This window comes from Crotalus tigris, unplaced genomic scaffold (assembly GCF_016545835.1).
Source record: "Crotalus tigris isolate CLP2741 ecotype Arizona unplaced genomic scaffold, ASM1654583v1 scf7180000024316.1084291, whole genome shotgun sequence".
Taxonomy (NCBI): Eukaryota; Metazoa; Chordata; class Lepidosauria; order Squamata; family Viperidae; genus Crotalus; species Crotalus tigris.
The window spans coordinates 400658-424465 of NW_024100488.1; the positions used below are offsets into that span (position 1 = coordinate 400658).

At 49.5% G+C, this 23808-nt stretch overlaps 1 protein-coding gene across 1 annotated transcript; it reads left to right on the forward strand.

Annotated features, from left to right (window-relative positions):
• Positions 1 to 304: 304 nt before the first annotated feature.
• Positions 305 to 22548, forward strand: LOC120299863 (serine/threonine-protein phosphatase 5). The gene is made up of 13 exons (XM_039325131.1): positions 305 to 545; positions 10591 to 10832; positions 11512 to 11659; positions 12606 to 12727; positions 13903 to 13968; positions 15404 to 15502; positions 16983 to 17088; positions 17976 to 18118; positions 18248 to 18335; positions 18821 to 18861; positions 19947 to 20125; positions 20536 to 20617; positions 21151 to 22548. The coding sequence occupies exons 1-13, from the start codon at positions 407 to 409 to the stop codon at positions 21211 to 21213; spliced, it is 1518 nt and encodes a 505-aa protein (XP_039181065.1). The 5' UTR covers positions 305 to 406; the 3' UTR covers positions 21214 to 22548.
• Positions 22549 to 23808: the final 1260 nt, after the last annotated feature.

Genomic DNA, 23808 nt, shown 5'->3' on the forward strand with positions numbered 1-23808 from the left:
GGTGCGGAGGATTTCTGATGCGCCAATCGCATCCGCTCTTAACCCCTCCGCCGTACCAAGGCAGCCAATCCGGACTCCCGGAACAGCCCCCGTCCTAAACGGCTGCCCTATCCTGAGGCTCGCTCCGCCTTTTAAGCGGCGCTCTAGTCCGCGAGGGAAGGAAACGCTCTTCTCTCTGTTAAGGCGCCCCCGCACCCGCTGAAGAGCGAAACGGGGCTTCTGCGCATGAGCGGCACGCGCCAAAGCCCCGCCCGCCGCTGACGTTTCCGCAGCAGGCTCCGCCCCCCCGCGCTTTTCCCGCTAAGCGGTGCTTTGCGACGAGCGGGCTTGACGGCTGCTGGGTTCCCCCCCTCTCGCCCCCCCCGTGGCTGGTTGTCAGGGCGCCTCGCTTTACGGCCCGGCGGCGATGGCGGAGGGAGAGCGGGCGGAGAACGGCAATGGGGGCGAAGGCGGAGGGAGCGCCGAGCGGCCGCCGCAGGAAGGGGAGCCGGGGGCGCTGGAGCGAGCCGAAGCCCTCAAGACGCAGGCGAACGATTACTTCAAAGGTACCGGGAGGGAGGGAGGAGGCGGGGGGAGCGGAGGAGGCAGGGGGCGGGGCTAGGAGAAGGGTGGAGCCTGCGGGGCGGGGCCAAAGGCCGGGAGGGGAGGAGCCTCCTGCGGGGCGGGGCCAAAGGCCATTAGAATAGAATAGAACAGCATAACAGCTGTATTATCACTTTGAAGGTTCACTAATTCAGCATACATTCAAATGAAATTTGGTTGCATGCAAGCTCTCATTGGGAGGCTAGGAGGCCGGGATAGACTCCAGGCTCCATCGTCCCCAGCCGGCGTGGTGTGTGTGTGGTGGGTTTTGTAGTCCGGGGCCATACCTCCTGCTCGCCCTTGGAGACTGTGACTGTTGCCCCTCCTCATCCTTTTTTTGGGGGGGGGGGTGTAGCCGTCGTGGCTGATGGGCCTTGCGGCCCAGGTTGTGTCCTCCATCCCTGGAGCGGGCGGGGACTGCAACTCCCATCCTCCTCCGCAAGAGCGGCCGATGGGAGCAGGAGGCAAACAAGGCAGGGGGTTGGGGGGGGCAGGGCCAGCTGGTCTGGAGGAAAGGGCTTCCCACACCCAGGGAGGGGGGTGTCTCCCTTTTCTGGACCTTGGAGGCCAGCAGGGAGAGCGCAAACCTTTTGGGGGGGAGCCAGGAGCCTTGGTGCCCGCACATGATGGAGCTTTGACTTGGCTGTGGACGATGGGAAGAAGCCAGTGGGGAAGGGTCTTCCCTGTGAAAGGAGACGCTTCGCTCAACTCCGGTGTTGGGGGCATGGGCAGGCACAGACCTGGTGGACAGAGAAGCGCATCAGAAGAAGAAACGGGGGACATGATAGCAGTCTTCCAGCATTTGGGGACAGGCTGCCCCAAAAAAGAGGAGGGGGTCAACTTATTTTCCAGAGCACCAGAAGGCAGGACAAGAAACAATGAAGGGAAACTAATCAAGGAGAGAAGTAACCTAGAATTAAGGAGAAACTTCTGACAGTGAGGACAATTAACCGGTGGAACAGCTGGCCTCCAGAAGTTGTGGGTGCTCCATCACTGGAAGCTTTTAAGAAGAGACTGGACAGCCATTTGAAATGGTATAGGTCACAGGTCGGCAACCTGCGGCTCCAGAGCCGCATGCGGCTCTTTGAGCCTTCCCCGGTGGCTCCCAGCCTCCTCTGCCTTTGCAGAGAGAGACAGAGAGGCAATTGTGCTTCCCTGCTTCTCTCTCTCTCTCTCTCTCTCTCTCTCTCTCTCTCTCTCTGTGTGTGTGTGTGTGTGTGTGTGTAAAAGATTGCACTCACAGTGTTGTTCTCCGAGGAGCTGAAAAGCTTTCTGGACGGAGCTCCTTCCTTTGCTGCGTCTCTGCAGGAAGCAGGAAGGGCAGGAGAGAGCTAGCTAGCCCAGCTAGGCTGACTCAGGAATTCTGGGAGTTGAAGTCCATGAGTCATAAAAGAGACGAGGTTGCCTACCCTGATCTTGTTGGACAACAGCTTGAAGCTTTCCAGGTGAGCAGCAGATAGGAGAGAGAGAAAGAGAGAGAGAGAGAGGGAGGGAGGGAGGGAGAGAGAGAGAGAGAGAGAGAGAAAGAGAGAGAGAGAAAGAAAAAGAGTGGGGGAAGAGGAGTGGCAGGCAGACCAAGGGCAGATAGAGAGGGAGGGAGAGAGAGAGACAGAGAGAGAGAGAGAGAGAGACCCTTTTGACATCTAAAATGAAGATAACACTGCATATATCCTTTTTTTACCTGTACGTGTATGTGTATGTGTGTGTATATATATGTGTGTGTGTATACATACACATACACACACACACACACACACAAACACACACACACCTATAATAAAGGTAAAAAAGGATATATGCAGTGTTATCTTCATTTTAGATATCAAAAGGATTTTGCGGCTCCCGGTGTTTTGTTTTTGGTGGGAAACGGGTCCAAGTGGCTCTTTGAGTGTTTTGGGTTGCCTACCCCTGCTGTAAGGGAACGATAGGTTATATACTTTTTCAAAATAAACTACATTTATTTTTATATTGATCCTTTCGTAATAAAAATACACAATATTTCAAATAGATATTTGATATTGCGCTTATATTAATACATAGGTATCTCTAAGAAATATAGTTTAGAAACACCAAACCTAAATACAAACCTACATACGTACGATCTCCTTAAAGAAAAAGAAGGGCAGGACAAACAAAACTATTCTTGAATAAAAACATCTGGGTTTGCTTGAAGGGGCGAGCGGGGTGCACTTTTAGGAGCAACCTCTTAAAGTGTAACACAGGGAAGTGCGATACGACTGGATCATGGAGAAAGCTAGGGAGTTTCAGAAAAACATCTACTTCTGCTTCATTGACTACGCTAAAGCCTTTCATTGTGTGGATCATAACAAATTGTGGCAAGTTCTTAAAGAGATGGGAATACCAGACCATCTTATTTGTCTCTTGAGAAACCTATATGCGGGTCAAGAAGCAACAGTGAGAACTGGACACAGAACCACTGATGGGTTCAAAATTGGAAAAGGAGTCCGGCAAGGCTGTATACTGTCGTCCTGCCTATTTAACTTATATGCAGAGCACATAATGAGAAAGGCAGGGCTAGATGAAACAAAAGTTGGAATTAAGATTGCTGGGAGAAATATCAACAACCTAAGATATGCATATGATACCACTCTAAGGGCAGAAAGTGAAGAGGAACTAAGGAGCCTCTTGATGCGGGTGAAGAAGGGGAGTGCAAAAGTTGGCTTGAAACTCAACATTAAGAAAATCAAAATCATGGCATCTGGCCCACTCAATTCCTGGCAAATAGATAGGGAAGAAATGGAGGTGGTGACAGATTTTATTTTTCTGGGCTCCAAGATCACCTCAGATGGGGACTGCAGCCAAGAAATTAAAAGACGCTTGCTCCTGGGAAGGAAAGCTATGGCAAATCTAGACAGCGTACTAAAAAGCAGAGACATCACCCTGCCAACAAAAGTGCGTATAGTCCAGGCCATGGTTTGCCCAGTTGCAATGTATGGCTGTGAAAGTTGGACCATAAGAAAGGCTGAGCGCCAAAGAATTGAGGCCTTTGAACTATGGTGCTGGAGAAGACTCCTGCGAGTCCCTTGGACTGCAAGGCGTTCAAACCGGTCAGTCCTAGAAGAGATCAACCCCGACTGCTCTTTAGAAGGCCAGATCCTGAAGTTGAAACTCAAATACTTTGGCCACCTAATGAGAAGGAAGGACTCACTGGAGAAGAGCCTAATGCTGGGAAAGATTGAGGGCAATAGAAGAAGGGGACGACAGAGAATGAGGTGGTTGGATGGAGTCACTGAAGCAGTAGGTGTGAACTTAAATGGACTCCAGAAGATGGTAGAGGACAGGAAGACCTGGAGGAACATTGTCCACGCGGTCGCGATGGGTCAGACACGACTTCGCAATTAACAACAACAACAAAAGAAATAAACCTTTTTAATGGCATTTTAAAATGACGGTATTCTCTATCTTTATTAACGGTATTAACACCTTATTAATAGGGCCCATTGGAGGAAAATTCCACTTAGGGTCTCCTGCTTCAGCAGGCAGCTGGACTAGAAGACCTCCGAGGTCCCTTCCAGCTGTATTCTGACAGAATTTTCCTCCAATGGGATTTTCCCATGTATTTTACCAGGAAACATACATAGGGCAGCCTAGAAAAGTCAGTGCCCTCCTAACCATACCCAAGCACTCCGAGTTTGTTGGCGATGTCCATTTTGCTCTAGGAGTTCATGGTGACGTAACCCTAACCCTAAGTGGAATTTTCCTCCAATGAGATTTCCCATGTATTTTACCAGGAAACATACATAGGGCAGCCTAGAAAAGTCAGTGCCCTCCTAACCATACCCAAGCACTCCGAGTTTGTTGGCGATGTCCATCCTGCTCTAGGAGTTCATGGTGACGTAACCCTAACCCTAAGTGGAATTTTCCTCCAATGGGATTTTCCCATGTATTTTACCAGGAAACATAGAAAGGGCAGCCTAGAAAAGTCAGTGCCCTCCTAACCATACCCAAGCACTCCGAGTTTGTTGTCGATGTCCATTTTGCTCTAGGAGTTCATGGTGACGTAACCCTAACCCTAAGTGGAATTTTCCTCCAATGGGATTTTCCCATGTATTTTACCAGGAAACATACATAGGGCAGCCTAGAAAAGTCAGTGCCCTCCTAACCATACCCAAGCACTCCACGTTTGTTGTCGATGTCCATTTTGCTCTAGGAGTTCACGGTGACGTAACCCTAACCCTAAGTGGAATTTTCCTCCAATGAGCTTTCCCCATGTATTTTACCAGGAAACATAGCATAGGGCATTTTGCTCTAGAAAAGTCAGTGCCCTCCTAACCATACCCATAAGCACTCCGAGTTTGTTGGCGATATCCATCTTGCTCTAGGAGTTCATGGTGACGTAACCCTAACCCTAATTGGAATTTTCCTCCAATGGGATTTTCCCATGTATTTTACCAGGAAACATACATAGGGCAGCCTAGAAAAGTCAGTGCCCTCCTAATCATACCCAAGCATTCCGAGTACGTTGGCGATGTCCATTTTGCTCTAGGAGTTCACGGTGACGTAACCCTAACCCTAAGTGGAATTTTCGTACAATGGGATTTTCCCATATATTTTACCAGGAAACAGAGAAAGGGCAGCCTAGAAAAGTCAGTGCCCTCCTAACCATACCCAAGCACTCCGAGTTTGTTGGCGATGTCCATTTTGCTCTAAGAGTTCACGGTGACATAACCCTAACCCTAAGTGGAATTTTCCTCCAATGGGATTTTCCCATGTATTTTACCAGGAAACATACATAGGGCAGCCTAGAAAGGTCAGTGCCTCCTAACCATACCCAAGCACTCCGAGTTGTTGGCGATGTCCATTTTGCTCTAGGAGTTCACGGTGACGTAACCCTAACCCTAAGTGGAATTTTCCTCCAATGGGATTTTCCCATGTATTTTACCAGGAAACATAGATAGGGCAGCCTAGAAAAGTCAGTGCCCTCCTAACCATACCCAAGCACTCCGAGTTTGTTGGCGATGTCCATTTTGCTCTAGAGTTCATGGTGACGTAACCCTAACCCTAAGTGGAATTTTCCTCCAATGGGATTTTCCCATGTATTTTACCAGGAAACATAGATAGGGCAGCCTAGAAAAGTCAGTGCCCTCCTAACCATACCCAAGCACTCCTAGTTTGTTGGCGATGTCCATTTTGCTCTAGGAGTTCACAGTGACGTAACCCTAACCCTAAGTGGAATTTTCCTCCAATGGGATTTTCCCATGTATTTTACCAGGAAACATACATAGGGCAACCTAGAAAAGTCAGTGCCCTCCTAACCATACCCAAGCACTCCGAGTACGTTGGCGATGTCCATTTTGCTCTAGGAGTTCACGGTGACGTAACCCTAACCCTAAGTGGAATTTTCCTACATTGGGATTTTCCCATGTATTTTACCAGGAAACATAGAAAGGGCAGCCTAGAAAAGTCAGTGCCCTCCTAACCATACCCAAGCACTCCGAGTTTGTTGGCGATGTCCATTTTGCTCTAGGAGTTCACGGTGACGTAGCCATAACCCACAGGTCGGCAACCTGCGGCTCCGGAGCCGCATGCGGCTCTTTGAGCCTTCCCCGGTGGCTCCCAGCCTCCTTTGCCTTTGCAGAGAGAGACAGAGACAGAGAGGAAATTGCGCTTCCCTGCTTTTCTCTCTCTCTCTCTCTCTCTCTCTCTCTCTCTGTGTGTGTGTGTGTGTGTGTGTGTGTGTAAAAGATTGCACTCACAGTGTTCTCCGAGGAGCTGAAAAGCTTTCTGGACGGAGCTCCTCCCTTTGCTGTGTCTCTGCAGGAAGCAGGAAGCAGGAAGGGCGGGAGAGAGCTAGCTAGCCCAGCTAGGCTGACTCAGGAATTCTGGGAGTTGAAGTCCATGAATCATAAAAGAGACGAGGTTGCCTACCCTGATTTTGTTGGACAACAGCTTGAAGCTTTCTAGGTGAGCAGCAGATAGGAGAGAGAGAAAGAGAGAGAGGGAGGGAGGGAGGGAGAGAGAGAGAAAGAGAGGAAAGAGAGAGAGAGAAAGAAAAAGAGTGGGGGAAGAGGAGTGGCAGGCAGACCAAGGGCAGATAGAGAGGGAGGGAGAGAGAGAGAGACAGAGAGAGAGAGAGAGAGAGAGAGACAGAGAGAGAGAGAGAGAGACCCTTTTGACATCTAAAATGAAGATAACACTGCATATATCCTTTTTTTACCTGTATGTGTATGTGTGTGTATATATATGTGTGTGTGTATACATACACATACACACACACACACACACACACACACACCTATAATAAAGGTAAAAAAGGATATATGCAGTGTTATCTTCATTTTAGATATCAAAAGGATTTTGCGGTTCCCGGTGTTTTGTTTTTGGTGGGAAACGGGTCCAAGTGGCTCTTTGAGTGTTTTGGGTTACCTACCCCTGGGATAGGTTCTCCTGCTTGAGCAGGGGGCTGGACTAGATGACCTCCAAGATCCCTTCCAACTCTATGATTCCAAGTCCACCTATCTTAAAGCATGCTGGCTGGGGAATTCTGGGTGTTGAAGTTGGAGGGAGATCCAACCTGGAATTAAGGAGAAATTTTCTGACAGTGAGAACAATTAACCAGTGGAATGACTGGCCCCCAGACGTTGTCAGTTATCATTCACGAGAATGGGGTGCTGGCTGGTATCCCGATTTGTTATTCCCTCTTTGCCTGAAACAGGAGTGGGCATGTAGTCTTGAGACTTAGGCCTACCTCCGTGCAGCCTTGATCTCGTCTGGAGAATAACCTGTTCCTGTTTTGGTAGTTTTCTGGGCCAGGAGACGAGACAACCTGGTCTGCTCCATCCTGGCCTGCAGCTGCCAACAGACTGGCTCAGTAGGAGAGGAGAGAGCGTTCTTGGCTTGGGTATTCCAGGGGTTGTTGCATGAGTGTAGGCCCTTCGGGGTAGGCCAAGTCAGGAAGCAGACACCACATTAACTCCTGGGGTTCTGCTGTAGGGTTGTAGGGTCTAATCACATTGTCAAGGACTGGCAAAGTCTGCCCACTCTTAATTAAGGCGGAGTTATTCTCACGTTCCCCCCCTTTCCCTGGATTTCACTGACCTTTCCTCTCTTGTTTATTCATTAGATATCGAGGCCACTCAAAAACAGAGTGACAGAGCAACCGCTTACAATAAAAAAAAACTGTAAAACTGTTATCTCTTGGGGATTCTGCTCAGAATTCTTGCATGCCTTCAGCAACTTGATGCCTTCAGCAACTTGAACCTTAAAAAGGTTCTCAACCTTTTTAATGCCGCGACACCCAACCGGTCGTAAGTCGAGGAGTACTCAACCGGTCATAAGTCGAGGACTACTCAACTGGTGCAGCACTGTTTGCAGAATGGGACTTTTGGCGGGCTCAGCAGGGCAGAGACAGCCTGGACAATTCCTATTGGCTTTTGAAAGCCAATAAAATTAGACTCTATTCAAGAGAGTCTATTCTATTGGCTTTCAAAAGCCAACAGAATAAAAGGGAGTAGCACAGCTAAGGAAAAAGGGGTGGAAAAATGGCGGACTCCGTGAAATGGTCGTTCGACCCCAAATGGGGTCCCGACCCACAGGTGGAGAACCACTGATCCAGACCAGCAAGTTGAAATCGAACTGGACAAATTGGGTTACCGGTTAAGAGCCAGCTTGACTTAGTGGTTAAAGTGCTGGCCTAGAAACCAGGCGACAGTGAGTTCTAGTTCCGCCTTAGGCATAAAAGCTGTCTGAGTGACCTTGGGCCAATCACCAGGAGACAATGAGTTCTAGTTCCGCCTTAGGCGTGAGAACTGACTGGGTGACTTCGGGCCAATCATGAGGCGATGGTGAGTTCTAGTCCTGTCTCAGGCAGGAAAGCCAATTGGGGTGACTCTGGGCCAATCACCAGGAGATGGTGAGTTCTAGCTCCACCTAAAACTGTGAAAGCTGGCTGGGTGACTTTGGGCCAGTCCCACACTCTTAGCTCAAGCCACCTCACAGGGTTGTTGCTATGGGAGAAAGAGGAGGAGGAGGGAAGAGTGTTAAGTAAGTACGGTACATTTCTCTGCCTTGAGTTACTTATAATAAAAGTCAGGCGATAATATAATAATTACCTCTGTTGATTGCAGGCAAGCAAGGGAGCCTGAAGCACCCACAATAGGGCTAGTTGCCTGGACGCCCACTAGAATTATCTTTTTGGAGCGCAGTGATCCGTCTGGAAAATTAGCACTTAAATCTGTTATAATCAGCAAATTTGCAGAGCTTTGCGAATGAACAGTGGGCCGGACCCACTGTTAATTTTTAGAGCCGGTTGCTTGGTTGGTAGTCTGGCTGAAACAGTGTCATTTTCCTATAGAGAGAAATGTCTTTTCTTCTAAAAAATGGAAAAAGTTGCCTGCAGAATCAGAAAGTAGCAATTGAATTCTATTTCTTTGCCTTTTGGGGATTCAACAGGCAGCAGTCTCCTCTGAGTAGGCTCACAGGAACCCTTATTCTTAGGTTTTCAATTGTTGTTCTTGAAAATTAGCTTCTAACGGTGGATTTCTCTGCTTCCTTGCTGGTCTGGTGCTTAATTTTTGCCCCCCGGGTTGTGTTTTGATGAAGTTGGTTATTAAACAGTTCGGACTGCCAGAATGTGGCTGTCTTTTAACCTTTGCCAAGGGTGGCTTTTGCCCTGAAGGGAGAATTTTTTTCTATCCTCTTAGTTATTGTTTGATTCTGGCTCTCGTGGATCCTTGTTGTGTAACACAGGAACTTTGCCTCTACTACAACAGTGTGCTCCTTTTTGCTTTTTTTCCCCCCTGACACCCGTGGCGCTGGGAGATTTGGAGATGAGAGTTCATGACAAAATCCACGGGACCGAAAACATCCTAAAAAAGGCAGTCAGCTCTTTGCCCAACACTGGGTAGATACGGCGTTCCATTAGCTGAAGATTTGCTTCAAGGGTGGGAATTACAAATAGGGCAAAATTTGTGGGGGTCCTTGGTGCTCCCTGAGCTTGGTGACTTTCTTGCAGACATTTCGTTACCCAGCTAGGCAACACCATCAGTGCTAATAGGGAATGGGGTTTGTGGAGAGGAGGACTGTGAGGTTCTTAGTGCACTCTCTGAACTTGGTTGTTTTCTTGCAGACATTTCATTATCCAGTTAGGGAGCACCTTCATTACTAGAAGGGAATCTATTTGCAGGGAGGAGGAGGAGGAGGAATGTGGGGTACTTGGTGCTCTCTGAGCTTGGTGGTTTCCTTGCAGACGTTTCATTACCAAACTAGGTAACATCATCAGTGCTAGAAGGGAGATGGGTTTGCAGGGAGGAGGAGGAAGAGGAGGAGGAGGAGGAGGAGGAAGAAGAGGAGAACTGTGGGGTCCTTGATGCTCTTTGAGCTTGGTTGTTTTCTTGCAGACATTTCATTACCCAACTAGGTAACATCATCAGTGCTAGTAGGGAGGGGAGTATTTATTTATTTATTTATGAGACTTATATACCGCTTTAAGTGCAAGCACTCTCTAAGCGGTGTACACCAGTAAGCAAGGTATATATATATATATTTACATTGCCCCCAACAATCTGGGTCCTCATTTTACCTACCCCGGAAGGATGGAAGGCTGAGTCAACCTTGAGCTGGTGAGATTTGAACCGCTGACCTGCTGAACACAGTCAGCTCAAGTGGCCTGCAGTACTGCACTCTTAACTGCTGCGCCACCTCGGCTCTTTATGAATATGTGAATATGAGTATGTGAAGAAGGAGGAGGAGGAGGAGGATGACTATGGGGCCCTTGGTGCTCTCTGAGCTTGGTTGTTTTCTTGCAGACATTTCATTACCCAACTAGGTAACATCATCAGTGCTAGTAGGGAGTGTTCTCTCATTTTAAGAAGCTAACAGTAAACAGTCATGGAATAACTATGATGACCCTCAAACCTTGACAGTCACTAGTATATAAAGTGAGAGCAAACAGATAGATAGATAGATAGATAGATAGATAGATAGATAGATAGATAGATAGATCTGTCCTTTTCATGCCTTCTTCCTTTCTTTCCCCGCCCCCCACAGCGAAGGACTACGAGAACGCAGTCAAGTATTACTCCCAGGCCATTGAACTCAACCCCACCAATGCCATCTATTACGCCAACCGCAGCTTGGCCTACCTGCGGACGGAGTGCTATGGCTACGCCCTGGCCGACGCCACCAAGTCCATTGACTTGGACAAAAAGTACATCAAGGGCTACTACCGCCGAGCGACCAGCAACATGGCCCTGGGGAAGTTCAAGGCGGCTCTGCGGGATTACGAGACGGTAAGAGAGAGAGACACGGGGAGGGTCCCGGAAGGGGTTGGAGCAGGCGTGTATCCCACCCATGGCCCACGGGCCGCCTGGGGCCCCGCAGAGCCAGTAATCGCAGCCCCACAAGATTGGAACCTTTTAACATTACACAGAGTCCTCAACTTGTAACCACAGCGGCATCAGAAATTTCTGTTGATAATCAAGTTGATTTTTTTTGCCCCGTTTTACCCCCTTTCTGGCCACAGTTGTTACATGAATTGCTGCAGTTGTTAAGTTAGTCACACTGTTAAGTGATTCTGGCTTCCCCATTGCGTGTCAGGTGGCCGCAAAAGAGGATCACGTGACCCCTGGACTCTGCAACCGTCATAAATACGAGTCAGTTGCCAAGTGTCCCAGTTTTGATCACATGACCGTGGGGCTGCCATGATGGTCATAAGTCTGGGGGAGGGGAAACTGGTCCTAAGTCCCTTTTTTCAGTACTGTGGTAACTTGGAACAGTCGCTAAATGAATGGTTGTAAAATTGAGGACGAGCTGCTACTTTATGTCCATTAAGTATGTCACATATTTTATATGCGGCCCAAGGCCATTCCCCTTCACTCACTGCAGCCCAGGCTGGACCCCCGAGGGGTCAGCGGCAGGAAACTGATCCATGCCTCCCTTCCTCTGCCTTTTCCCCCCTGCCCACCCCAGGTGGTCCAGGTGAAGCCGAACGATAAGGACGCCAAGATGAAGTATCAGGAGTGCCACAAGATTGTGAAGCAGAAAGCCTTCGAGCGCGCCATCGCCAGCGACGAGCACAAGCGCTCCGTGGTCGACTCCCTGGACATCGAGAATATGAGTGAGTCGGGCAGAAGGGGGGGTTCTCGGGAAATTTAGCAGGGTCCCTCGGCCCAGGAGGAGCTACTCACGCCTCTTTTCAAAGACCACTTGGGCTACCAGCCACGAGGTTGTGGCCACCAACCCCGAGAGTGAAAACGAGAGAGGTTCTGAATCGTAATAAGCAAACTGGCAAAGAAGAGCTGGAAGCCCCATGGAATTTGGGGCATCAATACAGGCAACTTTAAGGCTTGTGGACTTCCCAGAATTCCCCAGCCAGCTATGCTGGGAATTGAAATCCCCAAGTCTTAAAGTTGCTTGATGGCTGAGAATCTTCTGGGAGTCTTAAAGTTGCCTGGCTGGCTGAGGAATTCTGGGGTTTGAAGTCTCCAGGTAGTAAAGTTGCCAAATTGGGAGATCCTTGTCTTAGATCAGTGGTTCTCAACCTTTTTAATGCCGCGACCCCCAACTGGTCGTAAGTCGAGGACTACTCCACCTGTCGTAAGTTGAGGACTACTCAACTGGTGCAGCACCGTTTGCAGAATGGGACTTTTGGCGGGCTCAGCAGGGCAGAGACAGCCTGGACAATTCCTATTGGCTTTTGAAAGCCAATAGAATTAGACTCTATTCAAGAGAGTCTATTCTATTGGCTTTCAAAAGCCAATAGAATAAAAGGGAGTAGCACAGCTAAGGAAAAGGGGGGAAAAATGGCGGACTGCGTTGTTTGGCGACCCCCATGAAATGGTCATTCGACCCCAAATGGGGTCCCGACCCACAGGTGGAGAACCGCTGTCTTAGATCATACTGCTCAAATGGAAACTTAAGAGAACAGCACCAGATTTTGCTAGAAAGACAATCCTGATCCCCACGTGGTCACGGAAGGAGAGCCCTGGAAGCCTCCTGCTTCTCCCAGCTTTTCCTTGCCAGCTGCTCTGCTCACCTGAGTCCTTCTCTTCCCTTTTCTTCAGCCATTGAGGACGAGTACAGTGGCCCGAAGCTGGAGAACGGGAAGGTGACCTTGGAATTCATGAAGGAACTGATGCAGTGGTACAAGGATCAGAAGAAGCTGCACCGGAAATGTGCATATCAGGTAACTGCACCTCCCCCCGCCTCTTCTGGCAGGTAGTCCTCCACTTAACGGCCTCATTTGGGACCCCAATTTCCATCATCAGCCAGTCGTGAAACAAGTGACCCCCACGACTCAATTTTGCAACCGTTTTCACTCTGGTCGTTAAGCAAATTGCCACGATGGTTAAGCAAATCCTGGAGCCGTTAAGCGAGTCCAGCTTGGGAAGGCTGCAAATAATCATGTTAACTCTAGAAGGCTGCAGGAGTTGTAAAGGCAAATTAAAATTGCAATTGTATAAATTGCAATTATGTGACCGCGCGTGTGTGTGTGTGTGTGTGTGTGTGTGTGTGTGTGTGTGTGAGAGAGAGAGAGAGAGAGAGAGTGACAGTTGTAAGGGTGAGGATAGATCGTAAATCACTTTCTCCAAAGTTGCTGAGGCTTTGAACCGCTGTTAAAATAAATGATCATAAGCCGAGGACTGCCTGTATTGGAAAAGATCCCCCCCCCACACTCCAGCCCAGATTGTTCCGTTCCTCTTTCCTACCTGTCTGCTTATCGGCAACTCATAATAATAATAATAGTAGTAGTAGTAGTAGTAGTAGTAGTAAAGTTGGAAGGGACCTTGGAGGTCATCTAGTCCAACCCCATGCTCAGGCAGGAAACCCTACACCATTTCAGACAAATGGCTGTCCAGTCTCTTCTTAATAATAATGATGATGATGATGATAATGTTGGAAGGGACCTTTGAGGTCCTCAAGTCCAACCCCCTGCTCAGGCAGGAAACCCTATAGTATCATTTCGGACAAATGGCTGTCCAGTCTCTTCTTAAAAACTTCCAGTGTTGGAGCATTCACCGCTTCTGGACGCAGGTCGTTCCACTGGTTAATTGTTCTCACTGTCAAGAAATTCCTCCTTAGTTCCAGGTTGCTTCTCTCCTTGATTAGTTTCCATCCGTTGCTTCTTGTCCTGCCTTCAGGCGCTTTGGAGAATAGCTTGACTCCCTCTTCTTTGGGGCAGCCCCTGAGATACTGGAAGACTGCTATCCTGTCCTCCCTCATCCTTCTCTTCGTTAAACTAGACATACCCAATTCCATCAACCTTTCCTTATATGTTTTAGCCTCCAGTCCCCTAATCATCTTTGTTGCTCTTTGCACTCTTTCTAGCATCTCAACCTCTTTTTTTTTTTCTTCCCACAGATTTTAGTACAGGTGAAAGAGGTGCTATCAAAACTCCCCACCCTTGTAGAAACCACATTAAAAGAGGTAAGAGCGTCTTTCTTACCTGGGATTGTTGGTTTGTCTGTTTATTACTGTTGCATTCACCAACACAGCCGGCCAGTTTTAAACTTGCAACTCGAGGTGGCACTCACAGGGTTAAAGCAATGAAACAAAACACTGTACCGAAAAAAAAAAATGGAAGGGGGAAAAAAAATACAATGAAAATTGGGGAAAAAACTGACACGTTACCCCCATGATTCCTCCTTTATTCCTACTACTTGGAATATGAAGGCTCCTTAGTCCATCGTTTCCCAATGTTGCCAGCTTGAAGATGGATGGACCTCAAATCCCAAAATTCCCAAGCCAGCAGGCTAATGAACTTGAAGAAATGTGGACTTCAACTCCCAGAATTCCCCAGCCTGCATGTTAATGAAATTGAAAATGGGTGGGACTTCCCCCTGGCTGGCTGGGGAATTCTGGGAGTTGAAGTCCACTTATTTTTAGTCGCCAAGGTTGAAAAACACGCTCTAATCCAGGCGTCTTCAAACTTGGCAACTAAGACTTGTGGACTTCCAACTCCCAGAATTTCGCAGCCAGCCCTGGCTGGCTGAGGAATTCTGGGAGTTGAAGTCCACAAGTCTTAAAGTTGCCAAGTTTGAAGACCCCTGCTCTAATCACTCTCAGATGACCTTTTTTACCTACCACAAACCTGCTCTTTTTTGGTTAAAAAAAAAGCGGCACCCCCAAATTATATATTTATTTATATACATATATTTACATGATACCTATGTAAAGGTGTAGGTCTATACCTATGTTGTATATAGTATGCTTTAAATGTGTGTTATGTATGCGTACACTTTGAGGGGAAGCAAGTGAATTTCATTTTTACTGTGGGCCATTGTGCCCACAGGGAAAAAATGTCAACAAAAGGTTATCTATACAACCCCCCCCCCCGGTTAGCTCCACTGGTACATCCCATTTCCACCTGTTTCCTTTGAACTTGCGTACCTGTTCAACAAGCGCATCCTAGCAAGGGTCTTCTCAGTCCTTCCCTTCCGAGGAACTCATTAACTTCTTAGGAACTGGGGAGAGGCCTGGTGGCGGGACCCTGTAATTAAGTGGGGTGGATCAGTGTCACCGCCGCGCACATGTGCGCCTGCTAAACCTGGCTCAGCTGATACAGGGAGCCTCTGCCGAGCCTGTCCAATTTCGCAGCGTTCTTATCTCCCTGAAATTGGGGTCATTTTCGTCTGAGGAAGCAGAGCGACGCCTTTGATGTCTGCTCAGAGCGCCGAAGAGGCTTTTCCTGGGTCCCCTTATGAATTCGCTCGCGGCACCAACTCTCCCTTGGCTTCATCTTCTAGTCAAACCACAAGAGACGGAAAAAAAGAAATTATCCCGGTGATACAAACATTCCTCTCTGATTCATGTTTATGACCTCTGCTGAGTCTTCTGTCTTCTTCTCTCTCCTTTCATCTAGACGGAGAAGATTACCGTCTGCGGAGACACCCACGGGCAATACTATGACCTGCTGAATATATTTGAGCTGAACGGGCTGCCCTCGGAATACAATCCATACGTATCTTTTTTTGGAGGTGGGGGGGAGACTCGGTGGGCTGGCTGGAGGCTCCGTAGATCAGCAGCTTCTTGGACAGAAGAGCAGCTGTGGAGCTTCTGCGGCAGTCAACCTGAATCGGATTTGGTATATAACTAGATGGGGCTGGCTCAGTGGTTCTCCACCTGTGGGTCGGGACCCCATTTGGGGTCGAACGACCATTTCACGGGGGTCGCCAAACAACGCAGTCCGCCATTTTTCCTCCTTTTCCTTAGCTGTGCTCCTCCCTTTTACTCGATTGGCTTTTGAAAGCCAATAGAATAGACTCTCTTGAATAGAGTCTAATTCTATTGGCTTTCAAAAGCCAATAGGAATGGTCCAGGCTGTCTCTGCCCTGCTGAGCCCGCCAAAAGTCCCCTTCTGCAAACGGTGCTGCACCAGTTGAGTAGTCCTCGACTTACGACCGGTTGAGTAGTCCTCGACTTACGACCGGTTGGGGGTCGCGGCATTCAAAAGGTTGAGAACCCCTGGGCTAGCTGAAGCTACAGGATCTCTCCCCCCCCTCCCCCGATTGCTGGAAGCCCTTTGAATTTCTGGGTGTGCTGGGCATACAGTCTCTGGGATGGTCCAGATGGTGCTCGGGATTTTGCATTCAGACACTCTTATATAAGAGCTTCTTGAAGCCACGTTGGGTACCAAATATTTCATAGCGGCTAGAAAGATCTTTTTCCAAACTTGGCCACTTTAAGATGGGTGGGCTTGAACTCCTGCTGGCTGCTGGAGAATCCTGGGCGTTGAAGTCCACCCTTGTTAAAAGGGCCAGGTTTGAAAACACCGAGTTAAGAGGATTCCACAAGACTTCCTGCTAGGCGGGATGGTGGCTGGCATGACCTCAGCAGCCGGCCCTCTTCTCAACCTGGTAGAATGTGGGGTTTGTTTTGCGGGGGGGGGGGGAATAAGAAGGAGCCTCCTGAGGCATGTGAGTGGGTCCAGAGAGGAGTGGGAAGGGGAGGAGAGGAGAGGAAAGGAAGATGAGAGGGAGGGAGGGAAGAAGGAAAGGAAGATGAGAGGAAAGGAAGGGAAGAAGGAAAGGAAGATGAGAGGAAATGAAGAAGGAAAGGAAGATGAGATGGAGGGAGGGAAGAGAAAGGAAGGGAAGAAGGAAAGGAAGATGAGATGGAGGGAGGGAAGAAGGAAAGGAAGATGAGAGAAAAGGAAGGAAGAAGGAAAGCAAGATGAGAGGAAAGGAAGAAGGAAAGGAAGATGAGATGGAGGGAGGGAAGAGAAAGGAAGGGAGGAAGGAAAGGAAGATGAGAGGGAGGGAGAGAGGAAAGGGAAGAAGGAAAGGAAGATGAGATGAAGGAAGGGAAGAAGGAAAGGAGGATGAGGGAGGGAAGGGAAAGAAAGGGAAGGGAAGAAGGAAAGGAAAGGAGGAATGGAAAGGAAAGGAAAGGAAGATTTGCATTTCCCGTGTTGTTTTCTTGAACAAGCCGCCCCATCTCAGCTGTTCAACGGGGATTTCGTTGACCGCGGTTCCTTCTCAGTGGAGGTGATACTAACCCTCTTTGGTTTCAAGCTGCTCTATCCAGATCATTTCCACTTGCTCCGAGGTAAGCCTCCGAGTCTCCAAAGGTTTGCAGGGGAAGGAGGGGTAGGAGGGGGGAGCTACCTCCCCCTCCCCATAACAGCCCCGTGCTCATTTTCTACTGCTTGTGCTGTTCATTGGCACATTTCAGCCATTCAGCATCTACAGGTAACCCTCAACTTAACGACCATTTGTTTAGTGGCCACTGGAAACAAAAGTGACTTAATGACCAGTTTTCCCACTCACCGCTGTTGCCGCATCCTCCACAGTCAAGGGATTAAAATCCGGACCCTTGCCAACGGGCGTGTACTTACGACGGTTGCAGTGTCCCGATGTCACCTGATCGTCATTTGTGACCTGCCCAGCGGGTTTCCCACAAGCAAAGTCAAGGAGGGAAGCCAGATTTTGTTTAACGACCGCTCGGTTCACTTAAGAACTGCGGCAGAAAAGGTCATAAAATGGGGCAGAGCTGGCTTGACAACGGCCTGGCTTATCAGTGGTCATTTTGGGCTCCTTTGTCCGGTCAGGAAGTCAAGGGCTACCTGCCTAGCCCCCATCTCGCTGGATCTGATGGGTTACTAACTGATCAACTGCAGGGATTCACGCTTAACAATTAGGGCAGGGGTCTTCAAACTTGGCTCTTCTATGACTCGTGGACTTCAGCTCCCAGAATTCCTCAGCCAGCGTGCCTAAGGCACGCTGGCTGAGGAATTCTGGCAGTTGAAGTCCACAAGTCATAAAAGGGCCAAGTTTGAAGACCCCTGAACTATGGCGAGAAAGGTCGTCAATTGGGACAAAGCTCGCTTGACCCATGTCTCACTTTACAACGGAGAGGTTGGCTCCACTGTAGTCGTAAGTGGAGGACTCCCGGTATTCGGTGTCCTATGCCTCCCGATTCCTCCTCTCCTTCAGGGAACCACGAAACGGACAACATGAACCAGATCTACGGCTTCGAAGGCGAAGTCAAAGCCAAGTACACGGCCCAGATGTTTGAGCTCTTCAGCGAAGTCTTTGAATGGCTGCCCCTGGTGCACTGCATCAACGGGAAGGTGTTGGTAAGGAGGCGGGAGGCGTGGCTTGGGTTGGGCAGACAGGGGTGGCCCCACCTGGTTGAAGCCTGGGTGATACGTTGGGTGGTTGCCACCATCTCTGACTTTAGGGCTCCTCTCTCCCCCCCCCAACAGATAATGCACGGTGGGCTCTTCAGCGAAGACGGCATCATGTTAGACGACATCCGGAAGATTGAAAGGAATCGTCAACCTCCAGACTCAGGTGAGCAGAAGATTTGATGGGGAATGTCCTCAGGTTGTCTAGCTAGATAAGGTGCTTCCTGCTCAGGTGGACCTCCGCTTGGGCTAAAGAAAGAAACCTTTTGGTCAACTTTCCCCAGCCCACCACCTTCCAGCCCCTTTGGACCTCACTTCCCAAGTTGCCTGACCCTCACGAGTGATGGTCTTGTCCAAGACCTCTGGAGGTGGAGGAAGCCTTTAAACTGTATCACAGGTGGTGTTTGTGGGTTCCTATCTCCAGCCCCCTGTATTTTGGGCCTGGCCTCCTCACCCTATTAGCAGAAGCTGAGCTAGGTCAAAGTATCTCAAGATAGCTGCTGGTGAAGACCATGGAATCCTGGATTCTTGGTAGAGGAGCAGAACCCAAGTGAGGTTCAGCAACATGTTCTTATCAAGGATGCTCTGCTAATGTTCTTTTTGTGTTGTCTGCCTTCCGTGTTCTCTTCACTTGACCTCTTGTCTTCTCAGGTCCTATGTGTGACTTGTTGTGGTCAGATCCCCAACCCCAGGTGAGTCCAGCTTTGGCACTCCAGGTGTCCCTCAACTTAAGCTTCAGCTTTTGGCATTATCTGAGCCCTACCTCATCCCTGGAATCTGGGCATGGCATTGCACACGAATGTGAAACATGAAAGACCAGGTCCACACATGAAAGTCCAATTAAGCTGCTTTATTGCTCGGAGCCTAACCGCAGGCATCTTCTCACCTAATGGTTAGCGCCAGCTTCGAGTTAGCTAAGGCTCAACAGCAATCAGTGGAGAGAGGACTTAGTCGGATTCTAGGCTGATGTCTCTTTTAACCCCGCCCCCTTCCCCAAGTTCTACCATTCCTCTCCTATGGTCTGAACCTGCTGTTCCCCCCCCCCCCAAGCTTCTGATTCTCCAAGTTTAGGTGTGGTTCTTTCTTCAGCTGGCATTAATTAATTAAAAATTCATTATTTTTTCAGCCAGCATTAATTAAAGGAGGTAGTTCTGGTTGGTGTGGATGGTTCATGATGCTGCAGGCTACTGTAGGGAGTGGAAAAAATGAACAACAGGCTGTTAGAGATCCTACACAGACACACGCACACATGGACGCGCGCGCACACACACACACACACACACACACACACATTTTAAGAGGAGGATTGAGATAAACCACTTCTCTACCTCTCTACCTCCGGGAACTTTTCCCACCATTTGAGAGGATAAGAAAGATACTTTCCATGGAGACATACAGGTAATCCTTGAGTTACGACTATAATGGAGTCTGTCCATTATGGCTGTAACTCGTGACGGTCACAAACTCGAGTCGCCCACATAACCAACTGACTTCACAACCTTTTTTTTTTTTTTTTTGGCTATTGATGTCAAACGGGTCATTCTAGCTGTTAAACAAGCTGGCAAGTGCCCAAATTTTGACCAGGGATGCTGCTGCGACGGTTGTAAATGTGAGCCCCGGTCGCCAGTCCCTGTTGTAACTTCGGTCACTAAACAAACCGTGCCAAGTCAAGGAGGAGATGAAAAAGGACCGGCCGGATCAGATTTGCCAGAGTTTTGGTTGCTTGTGGCTCGCTCTCTGGTTGACTGGACAGCCTCCCCCCCCCTCTGATTCTCAGAATGGCCGGTCGGTCAGCAAGCGGGGCGTCAGCTGCCAATTCGGGCCGGACGTCACAAAGAGTTTCCTGGAAAGCAATCACCTCGACTACATCATCCGAAGCCACGAGGTGAAGGCCGAGGGCTACGAGGTGGCCCACGAGGGGAAGTGCGTCACGGTCTTCTCGGCCCCCAACTACTGGTGAGCCAGGGGGAGGGGATCAGTGGGACCCTCCCCTGGATGGGTTCCGGAGGAGGAGAGCTGGACCGTGGGAAACCCCTTCCCCAACACAACATGGGTTGGGCGGGGGGATCTTTACAGGGGGGATTTCTTGCAAAGAGCGGCCCCCTTCGCTGCTTAGCTGAACGCCCTTCCCTGCGGGGGGGGGGAGGAAAAGGCCCACCCCCACCACAGACAGGTGGACCTCAATTCACAACCACTCATTTAGTGACTGTTGGAAGTTACAGGGGCACTGGAAATGGTGACTGGTGACCGTTTTCCATCGAGTGTCATTGGGGGGGGGGGGAGAAAGCAGCTTCCCAGGCTCTTCCTGCTGTTCCAGCTGTTTTGAGAACAGCTGGCAACCTCTTTCCCCCTCCCTCTCTTGCCAGTGACCAGATGGGCAATAAGGGGGCCTACATCCATTTGCAAGGCTCAGACCTGCGGCCGGAGTTCCACCAGTTCACAGCAGTGGTGAGTCCGGGATTCTGGGGTGAGGAGGGGGCTGGGTCCCTGCCCTGGGCTCGGGCATCTGGGGGGGTGGGGTGGGAGAAAATAGGTGGTTTCACTGAGTTTTCTTTCTTTTTTCTTTCTTCCTTCCTTCCTGCCTTCCTTCCTTCCTCCCTGCCTTGCTCCCTCTCTCATTTCCCTTCCTTCCATCCTCCCTTTCTTGATTCCTTTTTTCTCCCTCCCTCTTTCCTTCTTTTCCTTCCTTTCTTTCCCTCTTTCCTTCTTTTCCTCTCTCCCTCTCCCCCTCCCTCCCTCTTTCCCTTTCCTTCCTTTTTATTCCTTTCCCTCTTCTTCCTACCTTCTTTCCTTTTCTCTTCCTCCCTTTTTGCTCTATTCTTCCTGTTTCTTCCCTGCTTCCCTGTTCGTCTTCCTTCCTTCCTTCCTTCCTTCCTTCCTTCCTTCCTTCCTGCCTTCTCTATTCCTCCCTTCCTTTTTTTTCTCTATTCCTCCCTTCCCTTTCTCTCCATTCCTTCCTTTTTTCCCTATTCCTCCCTCAGCCTCATCCGAACATTAAGCCAATGGTTTACGCCAATTCGCTGCTGCAGCTGGGGATGCTATAAGCTGCCTTCCGCCTCTGCTGACCGCGCCCCCCCCCCAAGACCTCCCGGAGGTCCACTCACCGGGCAGTGACCGTGATTTCATTTTTATTTTTTTTATCATTTCTCCCAACATCAGCCTTCACTACGGAGCAGGATTGTGCTGCAGATGGAGGGGGGGACAGGGCAGGGCAGCTGAGGAACTGGGGGGGGGGGGAGTTGAAAAATGATGTGACAGGGTTGAGGGAGGAGAGTCCCTTTCCTCAAAAAGCAGGTAGGGACCCCCCCCCCCAGGTGGTTCTTTTCTTGCACTTGCCAACCTGGAGTGCAAGAAAACAGCAAGTCGGAGCGTCGGAAACAAAGGATTTTTTTAAAAAAAAGTTATATATTTTGGAAAACTGTATTTATTCCCTAGGCTCTCGGTTGTTGTTGTTTTTCTTTCCACAGCCCTCCCCTCCTTCCTTTCCCGGCTGCTGCATGGCTGAGAAAGGAGAGCTGGAGGGGAAAGTGTGGGGGGGGGGCTTTCTTATGAGCCGGCATGGCGTCTCCCTTGTCGCCCACCCAAAGTCTCCAAATTGGGAGTTTTCCTCTCCCCTCTTCGCCTTCCTTCCTCTGCTGAGCAGCACCTGCGTCCGTTGGAGCCGAAATTCAGCTCATAGGATCCAAGCTGGGGCAGCCAAAGACCGGGGGGGCCGTTCTAGATAGGAATATGGGGGTGAAAGGGCCATCCACCCCCCCCTACCCCCCCCCACACACACATTAAGTTTTCTTCATCCATGGGCCAGTGTTTCTCAACCTTGGAGAAGGAAGAGACCAGGCCTCAGTTACATCCACAATGCTGACCAACAGCTTTCCCTGCATCCTTGGGGGGGGGGGGGCTGATGCATCCTTGGCCTTGTTTACACACACACACACACACACACACACACACACCGCCTTGCAGGTTAATCCAGGGCTTGGGGGATGGAAGAGAGCCTGGCAGAAGCGAAGGCAGGGGGTGCAGGAGCGTCTGCCTCCCCTTCCATCTGATCCCTCTCTGGAAGATAAATCAAGGTGCCTTTCATTCTTCATGGAATGAGATCTTCCCCCAATGCAGGCCTGCCCCACCCCCCGATTTCCAGAGACCCCCCCTCTCTCCTCAAGGGAGACCCCTCCTTAGCTATCGGGATGGATCCAGGGTCACCCCACTTAGCCTCGTCGGGGTTCCCAAATCCCAGAGGACTCTTTTTTCGTCCCCTCTGAGTGACGGTTTGGAATGATGGGAGTCTGGGATTTTTGGTGTCTCGGGATGGCGGAGCTTCTGCGATTCCCGGTTTTTGCAGCTTGGAAATCTCGCCGATTTTGGTTTCTTTGGAGAGAGAAAGAAAACACACACAAAAAAAACACACAACAGGGACACACAGAGACACAAATCCTTTTCCCTGGGGCGGTAGTGGAGAGAAAGCCATCTGCTCGCCGGGTAGATGGTCTTCCTTCCTTCCTTCCTTCCTTCCTTCCTTCCTTCCTTCCTTCCTTCCTTCCTTCCTTCCTTCCTTCCTTCCTTCCTTCCTTCCTGTTTACAGAGTCCTTCCTCCCGATTTACGGTTTCCTCCTTCCCTCCCTCCCTTCCTTCCTCCCTCCCTCCCTTCCTGTTTACAGAGTCCTTCCTCCTGGTTTACGGTTCCTTCCTTCCTTCCTTCCTTCCTTCCTTCCTTCCTTCCTTCCTTCCTTCCTTCCTCCCTTCCTTCCTGTTAACAGAGTCCTTCCTCCTGGTTTACACTTCCTCCCTCCCTCCCACCCTTCCTCCCTCCAAGTTCTCTTCCTCTGAAGCCTGTGACAAAAGAGGGGGCCATGGGGAAATCACAGACCTGGGAATGGGGACAGACCCCCTACCCTACCCCTGCTCACTCGTGCCCTGGGAGTTGTAGTCCTTTCGGCTTATTTTATTTTTTATTTTTGTGGCTGAGAACAGAAGCAAGCGAATAGACGACAAGCACTTTGGTGTTGTATTTTTTTTTTTCCCCATGCTGACTCTGGAGGGTTTTTATAAACATGCAGGATTTCTTTGCCACTCGCCCTCCTACCTACTGAGCTATTTTACTGTCTGTAATTAAACCAGAGATGTTAAAATAAAATAACTATTGAAAGATTGACCAGCTTGGTATCAAACTTTCTTTCTCGCTTCCAAGAGATTCAACCCTCTTGGCTGCTTGAAGATGGGCAGAGTCTTAGATCATTGCTTATTTCTAAGCTAGGTCCTATAATGGGATTTCTGTGTACCTGGCATGCAGGTTGAACTGCAATTCCCAGAATTCTTAGTGGAATCTGCCAAAATGTTGATTGGTGGAGAGTTCTGGGTGGAGCATCGGAGCTGCCAATGGGAGTGGAAAGAGCTGATGGAAACACTGCCACCTTCTGGTCAAAAAAAAGACTTCTTGCCACCTTATCCAACCTAAAACTACTAGCCTCTTTGACTGCCGCCTCAGTCCTCATTTACTGACCATAATGGGGACCAGGAACTCCGTTGTTAAGTAAATCAATTGGTAGGGGTAACATGACTGAGCTTATGATCCGACTTCAGCTTTCCTTCACTCTGCAGGCCCTGAACAGTTCTAAATGCAGGGATTGGTCGCAAAGTTA

Coding starts and splice junctions, on each gene's coding strand:
- LOC120299863 (XM_039325131.1), top strand. CDS start 407: ATGGCGGAGGGAGAGCGGGCGGAGAACGGCAATGGGGGCGAAGGCGGA. Junction 546..10,590: donor GGCGAACGATTACTTCAAAG/GTACCGGGAGGG, acceptor CGCCCCCCACAG/CGAAGGACTACGAGAACGCA. Junction 15,503..16,982: donor CCTCGGAATACAATCCATAC/GTATCTTTTTTT, acceptor GCCCCATCTCAG/CTGTTCAACGGGGATTTCGT.